The sequence below is a fragment of the Drosophila montana genome, unplaced genomic scaffold, assembly GCF_035044405.1.
Source record: "Drosophila montana isolate Dmon_TW-CO22-7 unplaced genomic scaffold, ASM3504440v1 contig_3326_1, whole genome shotgun sequence".
NCBI classification, from domain to species: Eukaryota; Metazoa; Arthropoda; class Insecta; order Diptera; family Drosophilidae; genus Drosophila; species Drosophila montana.
In genome coordinates, this window is record NW_026998210.1 from 501609 (window position 1) to 524873 (window position 23265).

Below are 23265 nucleotides of genomic sequence, written 5' to 3' on the forward strand. Positions count from 1 at the left end.
AAAGTGCATGGCTGGGTGGAATGTGCGGCGAAAGAGGCATAAAACAATGAGTGCGGGGAGGAGAGGGGCGGACTGCATAGACTGACTGACTAACCGACTGAGCGAGGCAACGGTAAATGCGACTGCAATCATTCGCTATTTGTAGCAAGGCGAACGCAAAAGCACTCACACACACACACATACACAGAGACGCAAGCACACAGTGCCTGGACTTGGACCTATCCCAATAGCCCAGCGCAGGCGGCAGGTCGCGTCGGCAGCGACGTCGCGCAGTTTTCCTTTATTTAGTTTCTTTCTTTTTGCAATGCGAGCGAGCGCAGCTGCCGCCGCCTGTAAGAGAGCGCAAAAAGCTTTCTGCAAGTGGGAGAGCAAGTCGCTGCCGTTGCCGCTGCCGTTGCCGCTGCCGCTGCTGGCAAGAGCTTTTTTTGGCAAATGCACTGCAACAACAATGACACGGCAAACGTCCCTCACCGCGACCCTCACAAGCTTTTTTTAGTGGCCCACACAGTGGAGACAGCGTCGCAGACATAGACATTGATTTTCAGCCGGGCCAAAGCGCCAGCTTCCTCAATTACCTGGGCCACAGCGAGCGCCAACATGTCCCAGGGTATATGCGCATACATATGTGCATATATAGGGTATGCAACCCGCCGTGGTCTGCCCTGCACGGCAGGCAACCAAAAATATATCCAGGGTCGCGCCGTGGTCAGCCAAATGTCCCTCATGCGCACAGTTGACTCTCGGTCACTGACTTGTCAGCGACCTCGCTCGCACTCTCTCTCTCTCTCTCTCTCTCTCTCCCCCCCTCTACAGCTCTTGCTCTTGCTCTCCCTCTCTCTGTTCTTCACTCACCTGTAGCATCATATTAGTTCTAGCCGCATTTCAAACTTAATTATTATTAACTCTCGCTTTTCCTTCCGTTTCCATTTTCCATTGCAGCCATTTCCATCTACGCGGAGCGGGACTTGCAGCCGTAGAAGTTGCCACAGCAGAAATTGCCGCTGCCTCGCGTGCAGTTAACGGGGTAGGTATTGATTATTTTCCAGTTATCGATAATCAGCAATCGGGCAAAGACTTTCCCATTACCCAAACGCAGGGACAGCCAGTAAGTATGCTAAGATAAGAGGCGAACCTCTAAATGCAACGATTACAGATTTCAGAGTTGCATGCTGAGTCCCTCACAAAATATAGGATATAACTGTAAAAATATAAATCAAAGATTACATGAAGGAGCTCAGGCTTAGATCTCATTTATGAAAGTCTATTATACTCAACTCTAAAATGAAATCGTTTTCATTAGCGAGGGGCCACTGTATTTGTGTACCCACATTATATTATACTACTTATATATTCATTGTTAATATTTTGAAACTGTATTGCATAAGTTCTTAACGCTGTTTTGAATAAGTTATGTACTATTTAATCGATATTTTAATCGATTTAGTTATAGCTATCGACATTTGTGCAGTTACAGCGAAACTTAAAAACATTTTTCTCGATTGAAGGAAGAAACTTTCATCAGTATCGGAGAGGAGTACTCTGATAATTATCGATTGGTATCGATATCGTTACGGTTATGGTGTTAATCTGTGTCGTTGTGATGTATCGATTTGATGTAGGCAACTCTTTTGTGCTTGATATCAACATATTTGTGTCGATATTGTTATCGATATGTTGTTAAGAGAAACTATAGTTATGTCACGATTTTGTTATCGATATTGTATAAAGAAACACTTCCCTAATCAATGCCCCTGTTATCGATACGATTGACATTGATATGTTTGTGTCGACATTGTTATCAATATATTGATCGAAATATTTGTCTCGCGGCTTGAACTCGCTTTAGTTAAAATTCGTGATCTCGAAGTTGTTAAGCTTTCAGCTCTTGTTATATATTCGTACGCACACACACACACACACACACACACACAGACACACAGACATGCACAGACTAATACACCAATAATAAATACCCTTTCAATAAGTTCGTCTGCAAGTATAACAACAAAAACAACAACTGCAACTGCGAAAACAAGAAAATCAAAAGGCGAATTAGAAGCGCAGCAAAAAAGCAAAAACATATAAATACAAATACAGGCAAGCGCAAAAGCAGACAGCTATATATATATATATACGTGTGTGTGTGTGTGTGTGTGTGTGTTAGTGTACATGCATGCATATAGAAGAAGAGAAACTGTGCCAATGCCCTGACAACGGCACAAGGTGATGATGCAAACGGCAAAAGCAACGGCAACGGCAACAGCGACGGCGACGTCGACGTCGACGGCGACGGCGCACGAAATGACGCCAATTGCAATGATGGCTGGCAGATGCAGAAGGTGCAGGCGCAGGCGTTGGATTGGTGGGGGGTGCTAGCTGCAGTAGGGAACAAGGGGGAGGGGGGGGGGGGGGTTGGGCAGGCAGCAGTGACAGCAGATGGATAAGCGCAAGTGGGAGTGGCTGTGAGTGGGTGAAATGAACGAAATGACAGAGAGAGCGAGAGAGAGAGAGAGAGAGAGAGAGCGAGAGGCGGAACAGGAGGACTGTAGCTAAGTAGTTGGCGTGCCCGACTAGTAGAATACCCTGCAGTCTGTTGTGTATATGCTTAATACACTTCTACAAGCTACATTTGGTGTTCACCAACAAATCGATATTTATCGATTTTAACTGCTTAATGAAGCCAAATGTAGGATGGCCAACGTGTGCAAGATATCAATAATCGATTTATATTTGATCGATTTTGGTGACATCCTGTTTGATTATATTTAATTAGCCCTTGCAAACTGCGGTTGCTATGAAGGAGCTTACGTGCCTAAATGCTCAACTATCGGTTTGAGGAATCGATATTTATCGATTTCGAATAAAATGACAGCCGTTATCGCTGCTGGGATTGACGGACATGGCCAGGTCGACTCGACTGTTGATGCTGATCGAGAATATATGTATGTATATGTATGCATGCCTGCTGCCTGTTACATTCATTGGCTTAAATTCATTACACCCCGTTCTGCACATTGGGTACAGGGTATACCAAAAAAAAACATGCTGATGACGAGTCGCGCAGCGTTATTGTTGTTGTTGCTGCTGCCGTTTGAATATGCAACATAACATGCCTCACACACACACACACACACACACACACACACACACACATGCACGCTTGACATAGGTGCGCAGTCGGTGGTTTATAGGCAGACAACGAAGCCGCGCGCCCCGCCCCGCACCGCCCACCTTTTAATAGAGTCAACGTTGCAAGCGCTTGTTGTGGGTGCAACAGGAAGGCCGGGGCGCGTTGTCGAGGCCATTGGCGGCGGCCAAAGCGCTGGGAAGGTGAACGTGGCTCGGTGAGGGGGCGCTGAAAGCGGTGGGGGGGGGGGTTGGGTGTTGCAGCGGTGCAAACAAGGAAGTAAATCTTTTTATCAAATTGAGCAGAGGCAGCGAGGGAAATGCCAAAAGAGAGCGAGAGAGGGAGAGAGAGAGGGACTTGAGTGTCCATTTGGCCATTTTTCAAGTGTTTGTACAGTGCACTTACTTGCAAGCAGCCGCCCCCACTCCCCCCCACTCCCCCCACTGCCCCTAACAACTGTGCCCCATTCGAAGCAAGCGGGCAACTTCACCCACTTTCAGCTTCTCATCAACTTTTGCTTATGCAATGGAAAGTGGCCAAGCAAAGAGCAGCCACAACAACAACAACAGCAGCAAAATGGCCATAAAAATTGCATAGAAAGAAGCAACAAGACAAAGACAAATAATACAGACAAACAAATAAGCGTATACTCTTTTCATGGCGAACTTCAAAAGCATAAAAGACAGCTTTCGTGTATTTTACCCGATAACTCCTGTTTTCATAACATCGGAAAAATTTCCAGATATACAGATTATATCCAAAATAGAAAAGAAAGCCTTGCACTTTGGAATATACGCACAGTTTTGTGGCTTATATCGGCCCTGAAAATTTCAAAGGGATCGGATTATAAACACCGAAGTTCATCAAGAACGCATTTCCTATGCGTAGTGATGGCTAAGGGGGGTGTGTGTGTGGGGGGGGGGGGGTCAAGACCCTGGGGTTTGCGTGCGTGTGTGCATGTTTTTAATGGCAGTTGGCCTTAGGGTTTCTCCTAGTCGGACATAATATAATCTATCGAGTGCTCCTTAAATATCAATATATTGAAGAATAATCAATACTTGAAGTTACCTGAATGTTCCAAGAACAGGTAAATTGAATAAACATGAACTATCGATATATATCGAGATATAAAGCTGAAAGTCGAAAAATGGCTAAGCTAATTGAATAAACTTTACGTATCGATATATATCTAAATATGAAGCTGAATGAGATATGGCTAAGCTAGTTGAATAGACTCTAAATATCATCGCGGCATTAATCCCAATGTCGATATATGGCCAATTGAATAAACTTTAAATATCGATAGTTTAGCTAAAAGTTATCTATCGATATATTGATAACGTTGGGAATCGAAATTTATATCGAATTGAGGAACTGTTAAGGGTAATTCGTAGCCAGGCCCCGTTGCCAATCGTGTCTATATTGACTGTGCATGTGTTGTGTGTGTGTGTGTGTGTGTGTGTGTGTGTGTGTGTGTGTATGTGCCTGTGTGTGTGTCACGATTGCATTCGATTCGCTTGACGGCAGCCTCAAGCGTCGATTGCCAACTGCCAACAGCCGCCATTGACTCGTTGACCGAGCGACTCACTGAGCAAACTATGCAGGCACACACACACACACACACACACACACAAACACACACACATGCATATACATGTGTGTGTATAGTTTGGTTCGGCGTGCAATTGTGCGCCACCTTTTGAATTGAAATTTGTTAGCGAAATCGAAAGTTCAATAAACTTTCACGTAATCGACAAATTGTAAGCAACAACGTGCTTGTTGTTGCTGTTGTTGTTGCTGTTGTTGTTGTTGAGGATGCAGCTGGCTGTGCAGTTTATTGTTGTTGATTTTAGCAGTTGTTTGGTCGCATTCAATGCTGAATATGCATAGATGTGCGGCCAAGGGGGCGTATGCGTTATTCGCAATTGCACATTGCGTATACGCAGCGGTTGACGGTCAAGCAATAACATTTTGCAGCGCCAAGCCACACATTAATATGCAAATACACACGCACACGCAAACACACACACATGCACACGCACACAGTCACAGATACATGTTTATAATAGTGCGTATAACATTGAGAAATGTTCGCATTGCTAATTTGGTTGCATTAAAGCTGCAATGTGAATAGCGCGCGCTCGCTTGCACACACGGCTGCCAGTTGCGCCTCCCTTCTGTCGCAAAGAAAGTGAACAAGTACGTAGCGAAAAAAAAGAAGCAAAAAAAAAACCGACACGGAAAGAGTGAAAATAAATGAAATTACATAAAAGTAACAACGAACCCACAAAAGCAAAAGCAACAATCACATGAATGCCAATCAGGCAACAACAACAACGAAACTAAATCAAAAGCAACAAAAGCAGAAAGAAAAAACGTAACTAACAATCGCAACAGCAGCAACAACAACAGTAACAACAACAACGACAGAGCAAACTGTAACAGCTGCTGAGCTCAGTTAGAAGCACATGCACAAATAGAGAGAGGGAGAGAGTTCGAGAGAGCGCGTCATTCAAAGAGAGCAGCAGACGCTTTTGATCGTGTCATCGTGTCGTCATTGCGCCCAACTTTTGCTCTCTGCATTCTTCCTGCAGCATTTCGTACATGTTCTGCCCTCTCACTCTCCCGGGCTGCGGCTGCGGCTGCGGCTACTGCTGCTGCTTTCACAACTTCCCGTTTTGACAGGCCCAACTCCACCATACCCCACCTTTGCTTTGCTCAATTTTACAGCACACTCTCCACACTCCACTTCGCTACACTTCAACATTTATTTAACTTCACAGTGCGTGCTTCGCTCTTGTCTGCTTCTTTCCACTCATTCGACGCTTTGCCCGAAATTGGGTCAGCCATTGAACCCGTTGCGACGACGACGACGACGTCGACGTCGAAAACGTATGCGCCACGACGCCGGCATTGGCGTTGGCGTTGACGCCGCCGTTGGCTTTGCCTTTGCTGCGCACGTCTGCGTCCGCGTTGGCGTCAACGTCAGCGTCGCTGCTACTGTGCCGCTCTCTTTGGGCAGCCAGCACGTGTTCTTTTGGCTCAGAAGATGATTGCAGCTACATATGACTTGACAGCCGCGACGCCAGCTGCGACTGCGACTACAACGGCGGCAGAGATAGCGACAGCGGCTTAAAACGGCGATCATCATTCGCTTTGCCGCTTTTGCTTTGGCCAAGTCATGTATAAAAAATCCAAAAAAAAAAAAAAAAAAAGAAACAACTTAAGGTTATGGTCACTCGCAGTTACCGGGCCTGACCCACCGCCCCCCCCCATTCCCCGCTCGCCCTCTCTCACTCACTTGTCTTGACACGCCCCGCCACGCTACGCAACGCATAAAAAATAAAGCGAAGAAGAGAAAGAAAATATAGCCGAAACAAAATTTCACTTTCACATCAATTACGACGCCAGCTCCATGTTGAAGTACTGTACTTGAAAAAAGTTCAACTGCATGAGTGTGTGCGTGTGTGTGTGTGTGTGTATGTGTGCGTATGTGTGCGCTTCAAATGGCTGTCAAGTTGCTGCCATCAAAATTGTTTGACGCAGATCGACAGTTAAACAGCTGACACCCGAACCTTACGGACCGTACCCCACCGCCGCCCGGCGCTCTGCACACTTTTGTCGCTTTCTTTTTGAACTGTATGCACATTTGAATGATGGCCCATTCCAGCGACAGCTCCTTGACTATGGACATTTCAATTGTTGCCTGTTTCGCCAACCTTTACACTGCGCCCCCTTCACGCCACCCCGCCGCTCGCCAGTTAACCCCTTGCTCTGCGCTGCGCTCATGTCAATGAACGCTTAATGAACAAATTTACGCCCTTTTTCGCAGCGTTTTTTTTTTTTTTGTTGCTTGTCAACGCAAGCGATGCCCAAAAAAAAAACAAAACTGTAGGTTCAAGCGACCGTAAAGCAGCGTAACGCGAGAGAGAGAGAGAGAGCGCGCGCAAGAGAGCGAGAGCGAGGCAGCGTGTGAGAGCGAGCACTTAAGCCATGGCTGCCGCTTGATAAAACCATCTTGTACCAAAGATTACAAGCAAATGTACACAGTGTACCAAAAAATAAGAAGGTTACATTTTCGATAGATATGGAGATAGAGATAGAGATAGAGAGAGGTTTCAGATCGTGATATAGATATATGTACATATATTTTTAGAAATTTAAATTTAGCTTCAAACGTTGCTCGTTGTTTAATTGAAAACAACAAATGCAGGTAAATATTGCAATGTTGCATAAATAAAGTACCAATTTTGGTACATTTGTAACTCAACTGGGAAATTTTAGTAACGTAGCTAAATAAGTCGCACTTTGAATGCTCTGCAATAACTAGATGCAGCTGCCATTAAAACGTTCGATAAAAAAACTCGGGGAAAAGCATAAAAAACTAGTTTGTTTTATCAAATATTTTAATCGGCATCGAACTACCATAGCATAGTGCTTGTATATATATAATAAGGTCTTTTGTACATGAACACTTTTGAGTCACATTTCTGCAAGGGTATTCAAGCTTTGTGTTTCTTCATATATTTTCAAAACATAAACTTCCCTTCTTCAAATAGGGTATATAGTATATATATATGTACATATATGCAGCTCTTTATGTTCGCTGGATTTTTGCAAGGAACTTCTTTTTTTTCTGCTGCTTGCTCATGAAGAGTTTCCTTTTTGGGCTTACAAATGCATGAGAGTTGGTAAGTCGGCACTTCAAAGGGCCAACTAACTACATTAGTTTGACTGTTAACTGTTAACTGTTAATTGTTGTTAGCATTTGCTAACTTGTTAGTTTTTTAATGATTATTTTATTTATTTTTTTTGTTATATTTTGTTTATGCTCTGTTGAGGGTAGCGACCCAGCGACATTTCTTCTTCTTGTTGTTGTTGTTGTTGCTGTTGTTGGAGTCAATATGGGAACCGGTTACAGTTACACAAAAAACCGTTGTTTTTGTGTTTTTGGGGGTCAACATGCACACACATACACACACACAGAGAGAGAGAGAGAGAGAGAGACACAGCATTTACATTGCGTTGCCTGCAGTTTGTTTCCCTTCTACCTCGCTCGCACGTTCTCTTCGCCCCGCCCCCCGCCCCGCTTTGCCAGCGTTAAATATGACTTGCTTTACCGTTTCTTTACCCGCCCTCGCCTCTCACACTACGCCCTTCTCTATCTGCTGCTCCCCCCGCAGTCCGCGTTGTTGTTGCTCTTCGCCTCGCGCTTTATTCTGCTGCCCTTTTTTTGTTTTTGGTTGTCTTTAATGTTGTTGTTGTTTTTTTGGTAGCTCGCTCGATTCGTGCGTGCTGTGCGTTGCTGTTGCTGCTGTTGTTGTTGTTGTTGTTGTTGTTTTTGCTTTTTATATTATACATATTTGTTTGTCTCTTTTTGCTTATGGCCTTTTTGTTGTTGTTGTTATTGTTTTCTTCATCAGAAAATAAACTTGAACTTGCCCGTTCACTTTTACTCCATATCTTTCCCTTTTTCTCTCCCACTCTCTCTCTCTCCCTCTCTTCTGTTTGTTTTTGTTGCTCTTTAACGCTTGTTGTCTCAGATGATTTTGGTTTTGTTGCGCTGCTGGAGCAGGAGAACGTGCTGGAGGGGTCGGGGGGACGGGCCGAGGTAAGGGCGGCGGCAGATTACATCGCATCGTTGGCCGTTGATCATGAAAATTTTCAATTCAAGTTTAGTGAAATTTTGGAGCTCTACACAAAGACAGCAACAGCGAGAGAGAGAGAGAAAGAGAGAGAGAGACAGTGGGGGGAGAGGGAAAGAGGGAGGGAGAGAGAGGGGGGGAGAAGCCAAGTTCAAAGTGCGAATACGATACGAAAATCTCTTAAGACAACGAACCAGAGTTTCACAAAATTCCAATATTTTCTTTGAATATCTTTACAAATATTTAAATTAATAAAATAAATTATAGAAATATAAATTTAATGCTCTTTACACTAAAATTTTATTCTTTATTGTCTGAGGAATACCTCTACTGTTATCAATATGAGCTTATCGCGATGAAGTTTAAGGAATTCCCCTCCTATTATAAATTGGAGCTAATCTCGAATTCAGCTTAAGGAATACCTCTATTGTAATCAATGTAAATTTATCTCGAATCAAGTTTAAGGAATACCTCTTATGTTATCCATAGGAGCAGTTACCACGATCAACTTGAAGTTGGCTGTGACTCATTTGCAATAAGAAATCGATTAATTTATCGATCTATCGTTAGCTTGGACTGCTTGCCAATATTTCAAATTTACTTTGTCTCTTGTTAGATCTAAATCTTGGAATGTCACTTATTTGAAATGTAGCTATAAAAATAAACCGGTTCATGTTTTTATCGATTACTCCGGAAATATCGATCAATGTCTTCACATTGTTTTGCATCTTTTTGATGCATCTTAAGTGTTATAAAAGCTAGAGAAAGAAAATTTTATATGTAAGTTCTCCAATAATGTACGCAAATCATGAAATATTAAATATTAAGTATACGTCATCCCACTCCCTTCAGAGTAAATAAGTTTTTTAGAGGTTAAAGTTCGGCGTTTGAGAAAGAGATGAAAAGAAGATATATTTTTGTGTTTATTTTTTTTGGACGTTTATAGTAATACCTCACATATCTTGTATAACTTTGAAAGAGCATCAAATATTCGGCACTTCAAAGAAATCGGCATTCGACAAAGTCTAAAAACGTTTCCAACATTTAATAGATTTAATTTCATATTTGAGTATTGAGGGATTGTACAAAGTTTTGAAATATGTTGAGAACCTTTGAGATTTTCTCTTCTTAGAGGGTATCTCGTAGTCGTGCATAGTCGTTTGAAGACTTGTCAACATTGTGCATTCAACATTTTGTTACTAACGCATATTGATAAACTAATTAATAAACTGATTGACTGATTGATTGGTTGACTGATTAATTGACTAACTGATTGACTAACCTATTAATTGACTGACTGACTGACAAACTGATTGATCGACAGATCGATAGCCAGCCTATGATCGATTAACTAACTGATTGACTATTAAATTTTTTGACCGAATGATTGTTTGACTGACTGGCCGATTGACTGACTAACTAGCTGATTGATTGGCTGACTGATTAACTAAATGATAGACTAACTGATTGACTAACTAATTAATTGACAACGATTGACTAATTTATTGTCTTACTGACTGACCGATTGACTGATTAACTAATTCATTGACTGCCTGGCTGACTGATTGACTGACTGAATGATTGATTCACTGACTAATTTACTGACTGACTGATTGACTGACTGACTGACTCGAATGACTGACTCGACTGACTGATTGACTGACTGACTGACTGCCTGGCTGACTGATTGACTGAATGATTGACTGACTGAATGATTGATTCACTGACTAATTTGCTGACTGATTGGCTGGCTGACTTATTAATTGATTGACAACTGATTTATTGACCAACTGACTAATTGATTGATTGACTGATTGGCTGTATTGCTTTACTGCTCGTGCATTCGGTGGTTGTATTTGCGCACTCTATGCTCTAGCTAAAACGCCCACGACTGCCGCCAAATGCGACAGGCGAAAGTTTACTGGGACTATGACCGCTTAGAATGTCTACACATACATTAAAAAACTCACACACACACACACACACACACACACATGCGGAACAGACTCTGGAACTTGAAGCGGAATTTTTGTTGCTCTGTTGCGTTGTTGTTTTGTGCAGCAGTCATTGAGTAGTGGCCGCAGGGGGCTGGGGGGGGGGGGGGTGGGGTGGTCTGTGAAGCAACGCTGGGGGCCTCATAGAAGTGTCTGGTGGCAGTGGCAATGTGTGTGTGTGTGTGCTTGTGTGTATCTGTGCGTGTGTGTGTGCGCTTATCTCCGAGTCGTTGCCTTGAATGTAGGGCAGTAGTTGGCACTCGAGAGTTGTTGTTGTTGTCGTTGTCGTTTTTGTTGTTGTTGCTGTTGTTGCACAGAGCGCTGCATGTGCAGCTCATGTCCCAGTCCACATATAGATGCACTTATATGTGCACACACACACACACACACACACACATGCATCGCATATTTAGTTATGTTGCAGTCTGTTTTTTTGTGGTTGTTGCTGCCGCTGCTTGCGGCAAAGTCATTGACTTGTTCGTTGCTTGCCACACAAATTCGGCATGGAAATTGTTGCAGTTGTTGCCAATGTTATTGTTGTGCCTGCTGCTGTAATTGTTGTTGTTGTTGTTCTTGCTGCTGCTGCTGCTGCCGGCCGTTGATTAAATGTTAGCCAAGATGCAAAGGTCGAGGATTTTGCGCAGCTTTGCTTTGTCATACATTTTTTTCTTATTGTAAATGCGATTCAACGTCTAGAATTTGTCGGAAAACTAATCGATAGCACACTCGCCCATCGATAAAAATACGATTATTAATGCTCATAAATATTAATTGTTGAGAAAACTATTTACAGCACAATAATCTGACAGACTTGTATAGTCTTTTCAGCCTCACATGCTAGCATAAGATGTTGCGCTTTATATATGTTTAACTTTCTATATTCATTTTGCACAAGCATTGTGCTGAAAGGGTATAAAACCCTTTCTTCCTGCTACTCACTCTTTTTTGGCCTTGGAATAGTTGATCCACCTGTACTATCATGACCTCCACGTCTGAACAACGTCTGTATCTCCGACCAAAAGTTGAAATTAACTTCACTCGGAGATATAACGTTTGCAAACGACATAGCTCTGCAGTTGACCATAGCTCAGTCAGTCAATTATTCAAGCAGTCAGTCAGTCAGCCAATCAATTAGCTAGTCAGTCAGTCAGCCAATCAGTTAGTCAGTCAGTCAGTCAATCAGTCAGTCAATCAGTCAGTCAATCAGTCAGTCAGTCAGTCAGTCACTCAATCAGTCAGTCAGTCACTCAATCAGTCACTCAGTCAGCCAGTCAATCAGTCAGTCAATCAGGCAGTCAGTCAGTCAATCAGTCAGTCAATTAGTCAGTCAGTCACTCAGTCAGTCACTCAGTCACTCAGTCAGTCAGTCAATCAGGCAGTCAGTCAGTCAGTCAGTCAGTCACTCAGTCAGTCAGTCAATCAGGCAGTCAGTCAGTCACTCAATCAGTCACTCAGTCAGCCAGTCAATCAGTCAGTCAATCAGGCAGTCAGTCAGTCAATCAGTCAGTCAATTAGTCAGTCAGTCAGTCACTCAATCAGTCACTCAGTCAGTCACTCAGTCAGTCAGTCAATCAGGCAGTCAGTCAGTCAGTCAGTCAGTCAGTCAGTCAGTCAGTCAGTCAGTCAGTCAGTCAGTCAGTTAGTCACTCAATCAGTCAGTCAGTCGGTGAGTCACTCTGCCAGTCAATCAGTCAGTCAATCGGGCAGTCAGTCAGTCAGTCAGTCAGTCAATCAGTCAGTCAGTCAGTCAGTTAGTCAGTCAATCAGTCAATCAGGACAATTAGTTTTTTAAATTGAGATATACATACTCTAGATATATTTGATGTTGCATTTTATTCGAGTTTGAATCAGAAGTATATCTAAATTTTAAGATTACGTCAAAGAAATTTCGCAATAGTTCGGGATGCAGTTATCCCAGTTGCCTGACTTCTGCCCATCTCCCATCCCCCATCCCCCATCTCCCAGCACTCGGCACCCGCCCACCTCCATCTGTGCGTCTTTCATTGGTTCAGTTAAAAATACTCTCGAAAATGAATAGAACATAAATAACGGGAGAAACGAAGCTGAAGCAGCGCCAGGCGGATGACTCCCTCAAGCAATAACAACAACAGCTCTCTGCGTGTGTGTGTGTGTGTGTGTGTGTGTGTGTGTGTGTGTGTGTGTGTAAGTGGCGTACGTAATAAAACGTTGCTGTCTCTGTAAATAAGGCATAAGAATTGGGTTAAAAGTTTATAGAGCAATGCAGAGATTTCAATGCAAGCTCCACACATATGCGTGCGTGTGTGTGTGTGTGTGTGTTCATATCAGCTGCCTCAAGTGGTTGGTTACATGGTCGCCGCCGCATGGTCGAAGGCTGCGCCATTTTTTCGATGGCACATGGCAAAAGGCGATGAAACGTTCCAACGCTCCACGCGCGGTCACATGCCGCTGCCACATGAAAAACAATGCACGTTGGATCACTATTGACGCAGGATGTGACTGTGACGGGGAGGGTGGGAGAGGGGGGGAGGGGGGTAGGGTGCTGCCAAAATCAAAGTGCCAGACACAAAGAAAAAACTAAAAACTAACCCAGTTAACGGTTGCAATGCCTAAAAAGCAAACAAAAGTTAAACAAGAAGAAGAAGCAGAAGTAGCTGTAGAAAACTTAGCTCCTCACCCACCACCCAGTTAAATGCCTCGATTAGGCGCAGATGCCTTATCAGCGGGTGGTTGCCCGGAGAGAGAGAGAGAGTGGGGGGGGGGGGGGTGGTTGTGGGCCCACACACATATCAATAGAAAACGCAAGTGGGGGAAATAGTAAGAAGCAAAGCAAGTACGCGGGCGCAGCAGCAGGGACATGCACACACAGAAGAGCCAAAGCCAAAGCCAAACAGAAAATAAAGCAACAACAACAAATAAAATAGAAGAAAACAACAACAGCAACAACAACAACAACAGCGAATGAACGAACGAGCGAGCGAACAAATGAACGAATGAACGAACGAGCGAGCGAGTGAGCGAACCAAACTGAGGAAAATAATAATAATGTGCAAATGAAAAGCTAAGAGAACGTCACGGTGCGAGGAGCGTGGAGCGGGGTTGGCTTGGCGCGGCGTCGTCGCCGTCGCCGTCGTCGTCGTCGTCGTCGCACTGGGTCAAAGACCTGTAGGAGGTCGTTTCAGCCGTTGCAGTGGCAATAGGCAACGTACAATACCACGGCGATGGCGACGACGGCGGCAGATAGCAAACACACACACACACAGACACAAAACACACAGCATAAACTATATAAAAGCACACACGCACACAGACTCAGACGCAGCTGCAGCGGCGTGCACTGTTGAATAATATAAGCTAACGACGACGACGTCAGCAGCGCTGCATATGCAACTGTACGAGGGAGAGAGAGCGAGAGAGTGTGAACGAGTGAGCGAGTCTAACGCAAGGCAAATGCACGAGCACAGACTGCAAAGAGCGCGCGCCAGCAAGAGAGCGCTTAGAAAAAGCTTCGCTGCACTGATGACGTTGGCGATTGCAGCGGCAGCGGCGGTGGCAGCGGCTGCGGTGGCGACTGCGGCTGCTGCTCCAACGACCCAGCGACCGAGCGAACGAAAATGAAATCGAAAACAAGAGTGAAATGCAGTGCGCCATATTGGTAGATTCTAGTGTGTGTGTGTGTGTGAGTATGTGTGTGTGTGTCAGAGAGTTACATGTGTTAAGGAGTTGCACTGCAATTATGACTGTTTATAATAATGTTATGTTAGGCCACATGTTCCACAAACCACATCCCACACACACACACACACACACACACACACACATGTGCATTTCCTACTTTTCATATTTCGTTTACTTCTTCTCTTTGCAGACATGCCAGGCAGAGGAACTGCATATTGCAAGCAATCGTCGTTTGGCAGGATCACACAAAACAGGTGAGTGATCGTGCCAGAAGGAGTGGGTGGATTCAAGAGGTGGTGTGGTCGGGGGGAGGGGGGGGGTTTGGTGGTGTGAGGATGCATGAAGTTGCCAGACCTGCCTTATGCAATGTCTGGCAACACTTAACGAAAAACACCCACAGCCAGCATGTTTATATGTTTTTGCACATGTTTGTATGTGTGTGTCTGGTGTGTGTGTGTATTTATGCACATATATTTACTCCTCAATCTTGCCCGTCGTCCAAGTGCTCCTCAAGGTGTCTGGCCGCCCCTTCAAATGGCAGGCACTCCACTCCACTCCACTCCGCACTCCTCTCCTTTGCACAAGTGCACTTAAATTTTTGCCTAGGATCAAATCTTCTATTCATGCAAAACGTATTCACTCGTATTTGTGGATTCTGTTGCCATTCCACCTGTTTCTAGAGTTTTTGTCGTGGCTTTCTATTTTGTCTAGCTGCCAGCTATAATTATTATGTCATTTTTTAATTGCTTTTTTTAAAAGTTTCTTTACGGGCATCAAATTTGTTGTTGGCCGGACTTTTATACGGGGCTTGAAATGTACGCAAAATTGTATTCAGCTATTATCAGGATATTTATAGAGTATTCAATTATCGTGCATGTGCTTCATTGTGCATTTATTTCAAATTAAGTTTTGAGTTTTGATTTAAACAAAATATTGCAATTCTCCAAATTCCCAACACAGCGTTCATTGTGTAGAATACCTGTCGAATACCTAATGAGGGAGTAAGGTTATCTTCGGTACGCCGAAGATCTAATACCCTTGCAGACAATTGCCCTACGCTTTTGCAGATATGTGAGCACAGTTAAGCTCGTAAATGCTGAGTTTGATACAAATATCTTGCAAAACAGAATAGGCAGACAAAAACTTCACTTTAAACCGATCCCTCCTATATGATATAGTGGTCCGATATTGACAGGATTTTGGATATACATATATAAGGAGCATAGTTAAACCAAATAATGCCGTCAAGATTGGTTAAGATATCGTGAAAGTCGTTCAGACAAGAACCTACTTTTCGACCGATCGTTCCTATGTCAGCTATATGATATAGTGGTCCGATCCAGCCGATTCCGACAGAAAGAGATTAAATAATATTTATTATTTTTTTTAGGAGATTCTCAATAGAACAGTCAAAGATGAACATTCAAATACTTTATATTGTATAAAACGATTTCTTATAAACATATATAAAAAAACATATATTATATATATATATATGTATATATATATCTATTATCTATATCGTTCAACAACAAAATAAAAAACATAAATAAAAAAAAAGAGAAATAGAGAAATTGAGAAATTGCGAATGTCCAAAGAAATATCCCTCGAGACATTTTCGAGTAGCTCTAGAAAGGCAACTTCGCAGCCATATTTAAATCGGGGTCAGCCTATCTAAATACTTCCACATTATTTGTAGCATTGTCCGTAGATTTCGTAATTTTTATTTATTATTATATAAATGCAGCTAGTTGCAGCCGGCCCCTCATTGCGAGTTGACCCAATCAATATGTCGCCATAATTGTACTGAATCCGCAAGAGAAATATTTAAAATTAGCTAAATTGTTATTTGATTGGGCAATCATTTACATTTTCCAAGGAATTTTTAAAGTAATTGCGACCGATTTGTGGAAGGAAGAAACATATAGCTAGACCCGGCCTAGATTTTGGTTAAGGCTCGGGATTATTATTATTATAATATTCCGTTTATTATGTTGCATAATCTGCTCTATTCGTTCTTGAGTTTGATTGTTAGGGAGAAAAATAAAAGATTTAAGAATTTGTGATAATCGGTGCTTAAGGTCCGATCTCTATTAAATCTTAATTATAAACAAGGTTCTTACTTAAGAAATGACTTTTTTCCAAGTCCTATCGGATTGATCCTATTCTATATATATTAACCTCTTTATATATTTATATATATCTTATATCATAATCTACACACCAAGTTTAAGTACTTAGCTCTTAAAATCGACGAGCTATGCTTAGAATAACATATCAGAAAATCGATATTTATCGATATTTTGACAATATCACGCAGAAAAATGACAAACGCGCTCTGCGTATATGCAGGGGAGTATATGCATATACTTCATATTACAAGTCTACTAGATCTTCTAGATCTTTTAGTTGCCGCGCTCAAAGCCGAAGCGATTCAGCTTCTCGTTCTGTTATCGTTTATCGATTAATTCGCTTATGGCGAAGTTCAACTAACCCATATATCATAAAACGATCTCAACTGATCCCTAACCTTACAGCTTGGGCATGGGGCATGTCAAAGATTATGCCCCCCCCCCCCCCTCGCTGCTGCCCGACAAAAGTTTTTTTTTGTTTTTATCTATGTGCCACAAGCTGCAAAAGTTTTCCGCTTTTCACGTTCAACGACGACGATCGCCGAGTTGTCGCTGTCTTCTTATTGTTGTTGTTGTTGTTGTTGTTGTTGTCGTTTTCCTTGTTGGCTTCATTTGCGCAACATTTGCCAAGCGCTGCGCGGGGGAACAGTAAGGGGCGGGGGGGGGGGGGGGTGTGGTGTGCGGCACGCTGCATAACCAGTGTGGCCGGGGTGTCGGTGTCGGCCATCATATGATTTGCAATTTCCATTGCATTGCATTGCGCGGCTCGTGTGGCGTCGGAGAAGTGGTGAAGGGGGGGGGGTGGGGGGGGGGTTTATGGGTTACGTAAGCTAAAGTTAATGCCACATAATCATGGCTGAAGTTGCAACAAGCAATGGGAAATGGGGAAATGTTGCAGCGTGTGGCAGCGGCAACCATGACACGCCATCTTGTTGCAACAACAGTTTTTCCTGCCACTTTCTCTCTCGCTCTCTCGCTCTCGCTCTCTCTTTCGTGCTCTCGCTCTCTTTTGTGCGATGAAGTAATCGACTGCCCCAGCGCCCAAGCAGCGCCCAAGCCCGCCACCGCCGCCCGCCCACATTGTATGCCCCTCTCCCCGCCCCTCCCCCTCCCCCTCCTCTCTAGCTAGCCGCTGCAACACGCAACGGGGCAAGTTGATCGTCGCGTTTGCAGTTTTTAACGGTGACTTAATTTTTCTTTTATTTTTTTTTTCCTTTATTTTTCTCACTCTGCTTTTTGCCATTTTGCTTTCATGGAAAACTGGTTTCGGTTTTTCTTCTTACTTTTTTTTTTTTATTTGCAACTGCAGCTGCTTTTTTTGTTGAACGAGCCTATCTTATGCCTAACGATCGCAACGTTTCGATTTTCTTCTTTTTTTTTGGTGTGGCTCGCAAGTTACGTCGACTCCAGCTGTTGGGAGGGGGGTGACAGCTGGCGGGGCGGTGCGGGGCGGGGCGGGACGGACGCCTGGCTTTAAAGGAGGCGGCCCTAGACCTCCGTTAGATGTGGGTTGGCCAAAAAGCCAAAAAAAGAAAACTAAAAAAGCACCCAAAACCTGAGACATGCGCGTGAAAGTTGCCTCAAAGGCGACACAAAAGACTAACATAACTGTTAAATGATTGATTCCATCTCCATCTGCGGCCTCATAAGCTATATACATATATTCTTGAGCCGAGTCGATCTTCCGTCCGTCCGTATGCATAATTACGTCGATCTCAGCGATCAGAAGAGCCAAAGACCTGTTTATTTAAAATGATTGAACGATTTGTGTCAAGCGATCGATACATTTGCCATTAAATCGATAAGAAAAGATATCGATTAGAGAGACACCAAATTTGCTTCAGTTTCTCCCAATCGACCCTGAAAGTAGTTCACATTCATATAAGAAGGTACAGTCTTTGATATTTACACACATTTCCCATGGTCTGGGGCTAAGGGAAGAACAAGAGCGACCGCTGTTAGGCCTGACTGATTGACTGATTGAGTCACTAATTGACTGACTCACTGATTAATTGGTTAGCTGACGGACTGATTGATTGACTGTCTAATATATAGATTGATTGATCAACTGACTGATTGATGGGCGTACTGATTGACTGAGTGAATCACCGACAGGTTGATTGATCAATTGACTGACTAATGAACTGGCGGACGGACTGATAGAATGATTGATTGTCTGTTTTATTAACGAATTGATTGAGTACACCACTGACTGATTGATAGATTAACTGACTGATGCTAATTCGATTAACTGTCTGATTAAATGAGTGAATCACAGACTGTCTGACTGACTGATTGACTCACTGATTGATTGATTGACTCACTGATGAACTGACCCTTTTGACTGCACAGCTGACTGATTAACAAACAGACTAATTAACTTTCTGACTGCCTGATTGCAGACAGATTGACCGACTGATTAAATTATTGACCGACTGATTAAATGATTGACCTGCGACTCTGTCGTTTGATGCAGGGTTCATGTCTGGCCTTGGACCTCGGCTTGTGAACCATTTATAAAAACAGCATTTTGCGCTTTCTGATTGACTGATTGACTGATTGATTAACTGATTGACATATGTCTGCACACTCAACTGAACAATCACAAGTTTCCCTTTCCCTTTAGCTTTTCGTTGGTCAAAATGGGGTTGGTGCAGTTTTTTGGCTGCCACCCATGGCCCCCAATCGCTGCAACGTGCAACGTGCAACATGCAACGTGCAACGTGCAAGTTTAATGCATTTGTCCATTGGCCTGGCTCGCCCCTGGCTCCCTCTCGCCACCCTCTGGCTCTGTTTGCATCTGCAACTGTGTCTGTCTGCCTCCTGTTGCATCTTTGGCCTGTTGCACTTCCTGCTTTGGCTTGCAACCGCTTGCAATTTGATCGCCAGCGCAATAGAGCAGCCAACCGACCCCCCCCCCCCCCTCTGACCCTCTCTGCCCCGCTTTGGTGCAGCGGCAACATTGCCTGCTAACACCATTTTCCTTTTGCTGCCGTTGTCATAGTTGTTGTTGTTGTTGTTGTTGTTGTTGCTGCTGGTTGTTACGTGAAAAACGAAAGTAAAACTCGCAACGACGACGACGACGACTTTGGTGCAACATCGCAATGTTGCTGCAGTTGCAGTTGCTGTTGTTGTTGGCATTGTTAGTTAGTTTGCCATTTTTCTCATTTTCATTACGCTGTCTGATCGAATCAGTGAATGGGCGAAAAATTACAAAAACAACAACAACAACAACAAAACGGGCTTTTCCAGGCAGCTAAATAAAATGCGCGAAAAACTGGAATGTGGCACACGGTCTGGCTTTGTGGAGGTAAAGATCGACGTTGTCATCGTTGTTGTTGTTGTTGCTGTTGTTGTTGCTGTTGCTGCTGCAGTTGCTGCCCACCGCTTGGCTGTTATGTCATACAAGGAAGCGAATTGGCAACGCGACGACGGCCAACAGCAGCAGCAGCAGCAGCAGCAGCAACAACAGCAACATTAACATTGTTGCAATCATTTGGACTTGGATGTGGCAGCAGTTGTTGTTGTTGTTGTTGCAGTTGTTGCTGTTGTTGTTGCTGTTGGCAGCTTCTAACGTGGGCTAAAACTGGCTGCATTTGCCGTCGCCGCCTTGGACAAGTTTTTCCTTTCAACAACTGCACAAATTGTTGCCTGAACAACTGCAGTTGCCGCCGCTGTTGCCGCTGTTGCCGCTGTTGCAGTTGTTGTTGTTGCTTTTTAGAGTTCGTGATGCGGTTTTTTCACTTTTCATTGGACGTTTTTCTAGGTTTCCTGCTGCTTTTGGCGTTACTGGGTAAATGTTACATAATTGCGCACAATTTGCGCTGTTTCTTTTTTTTTTTGTTTTTTTATAGACAGCTTTTTGTTTGTTGTCCCGCAAATGCACGGAGCCACGCCTCCGTCAAGTCAGTGAACTTTATCGGCGAATTGAGATCAGAATGTTTCGAGGCGCATCCATAGATCGCGGCACACTCACACACACACGCACACACACACCGGCCCTGGACTTGGCCCTGCCCAGCTGCGACTTTGACTTGGGGTACTTCCTTTCATACTTCTCCCTGTTGAGGCATTTCCCGACTTTGTCGCTTCTTTCTTGTTTGTTATTCTGCGTTTTCTTTTTAGCGTCTCCTACTTTGCTTGGCTTTTTGCTTTTCTCTCGCATTTGCTTCTTAAGTTCTTCGAACGCTTCTCCCGCCATCTCCTTTTGCCTCTAATATTTCGCTCTTTCTTTTTGCTTCTCACTTTCTTATGTTTCTCCCCTGCCTTTTTGCTTCTTCCTTGTTTCTGTTTCTATGCTTTCTCTATACCTTCGCCCTCTTGCCTTCCTTAACTTCTTTTAATTAGCTGCTTCTCCCTTCTGCTTTTTCACTTCATTTTTCTGCAACTTCCCTTTCCTCTCCTTCCTTGCATGGAGTTTCTCTCTATATTTCTCCTTCTCACACGCCTTTGTGTCTTTTTCTTACTGCTCGCTTTCTCGGTCTTCTTCCTGACACTTTTCGTTATGCTTCGCTTCAGTTGCTTCTCTCTCGTTTAGTCGTTTCTCTTTTCTCGTTTGCTTCTCTTGCTTCTCCATTGCTTCTTTCTTGCCTTTGTCGCTTCCATCACAAATATCGCTTCTCTCTTACTTCCGCAGTTTCTCTTGCCTCTGTCGCTACTCTCCCCTCTTTTGCTTCTCTTTTCTGTCGAGACTCTTTCGCTTCTCGCTTGCGCCTGTCTTGACTCTGTTGTCGCTTCTCTCGTCTGTCCTTTGCTTCTATGTCGCAGTCGCTTCTCTCGACACTGCAGATTCTCTCTTTCTCTGTTGTTTCGCTTCTCTGCTGTCGCCGCTCTTCTCCTCGCTTCCCGCTATTGTCCACATAACTTCTGCCCTTTTAAGCTTCTCTTTGTTTGTTTGTGCCGCCTGTCTAATGCTTCTCCCGCCCTTTTGTCGCTGCTCGCCGTTCTCTAGCCGCCGCTTTTCTCGCTTTGCATTTAATGGCAAAAAGCAATTAAAATGTCAAAAGCGTGCACAAAAGGAGAAAGTGAAAAAAGTGCAAATTTTGTGCGGCGCAAAGGTTTTAGTTTTATTTCATTTCTGTTTTTCTTTTTGCTATTTATTTGTATTTTGTTTTGTTTTTATTTTATTTCGGTTTTTTTTTTTTTTTGTTTTGGATTTGCACTTTAACAATAACAAAATTTTTAAAATGCGAGGCACAGGCGACGCGAGTTGCTCGGCATGCACAGCATTTGAGCGGCTTGAGGAGGGGCTGTCCGAGAGAGAGAGGAGTGAGCTGTGTGTAGGCGTGTGTGTGTGCTTGATCGTTGCCTTTGAACTTGCCAAAAAAGCGGCGCCAAATGACGGGGCGTATGCGTAATATTCTCTGCGAACGCTGGCAGCTGCTGTCAAAGCCAAATGCAAAGCAACAATGAAGTGTAACAACAACAGCAACAACAACAACAACAACAATAGCAACAACAACAATAGCATAAGTAATAGTAATTGTAATAGCAACAATAATCATAATAAACAATTGAATAACTTTCACTTGGCGCTTGAATTCAACGCACGACGCAATCCAAACGACAATCATCAGGCATGTGTGTGTGTGTAGGTGTGTGTGTAGGTGTGTGTAGGTGAGTGTGTGTGTGTGTGGGTGGGTGGTTGAGTTTTGCACGCCCCTGCACATTGACAGACCTCGTTACAGGGGCAAAAATAAATAAAATACTGTGAAAAAATAAATATAATCAACAAGAAATAAATACCATTTTTTTTGTTTGCTTTTGCGCAAATTCAAATGCCAAACGCATGGACAGAGCATCGAGAGAGAGAGAGAGAGAGAGAGAGAGACAGAGAGATAGAGGAAGAGCTAGAGAGAGAGAGAGAGAGAGGGAGGGAGAGAGAGAGAGCGCGCAAGTGTGATAGAGAGAAAGTATATATTAGAGATAAGTGAAAATCTTGAAGCCTAAACAAATATTTAGCAACAAGACGAACTTGATGATTCAATTAAGAACACACTAAAATGCTCGACGAAAGAATACCCTGTAAAGTATTAGTTGCTCAAATGTTGTTCTATCCGACTCATAATTGTCAAGATAATTATTTATGTTCTATTATTGTTGCTAATAAGCAGCTGAAATAGTTATAAGCTATTGACCGAACATTAGATGCCCTGCAACTATGCAAAGTGTGTAAAATGGGTATATTGCTTGCGTGCCAAGGTATGTAACAGGCAGCGAAAAGCTATAGAGTGATGCTATAGATTGATGCATTGAGTGTATTTCAAAATATTGAATTATTTGCAAGACTTTAAAGAATTTGCTTGCATAACTTTGAATGTGCATTAAATGGAAATGGAAATATTCATTAATATATTATATTTCTTTCCTTTTCTCAATCTCATTTTCACTGAAAACCAAATCAACTTGCAATAATTCGAATCATTTGGAATTAATAGAATATATTTGAATCATTTGTATTACAAATTTGACTCATTCCTTTTCTCAATCTCATTTTCACTGAAAACCAAATCGATTTGCAATCACTCGAATCATTTGGAATATCTAGAATATATTCGAATCATTTGTATTACAAATGTGAACCATGCGCAGCATTTGCTATAGGTAAACGAAAACAGTTATATAATCATGCGATTTACTTGCAATAATTCGAATCATTTGGAATTAATAGAATATATTCGAATCATTTGTATTACAAATGTGACTCATTC

The 23265-nt window shown here is 43.1% G+C and overlaps 1 protein-coding gene across 1 annotated transcript in view; it reads left to right on the forward strand.

Moving 5' to 3' along the window:
- LOC135434514 (uncharacterized) overlaps window positions 1-23265 on the forward strand; it is a gene marked incomplete at its 3' end in the record, with an annotated part of 65969 nt that overhangs the window by 26988 nt on the left and 15716 nt on the right. The window contains exons 4-5 of the mRNA XM_064691124.1: window positions 940-1024; window positions 14614-14677. Of these exons, the coding sequence (XP_064547194.1) occupies window positions 940-1024; window positions 14614-14677 (149 nt within the window). The remainder of the gene's footprint in view (window positions 1-939; window positions 1025-14613; window positions 14678-23265) is intronic.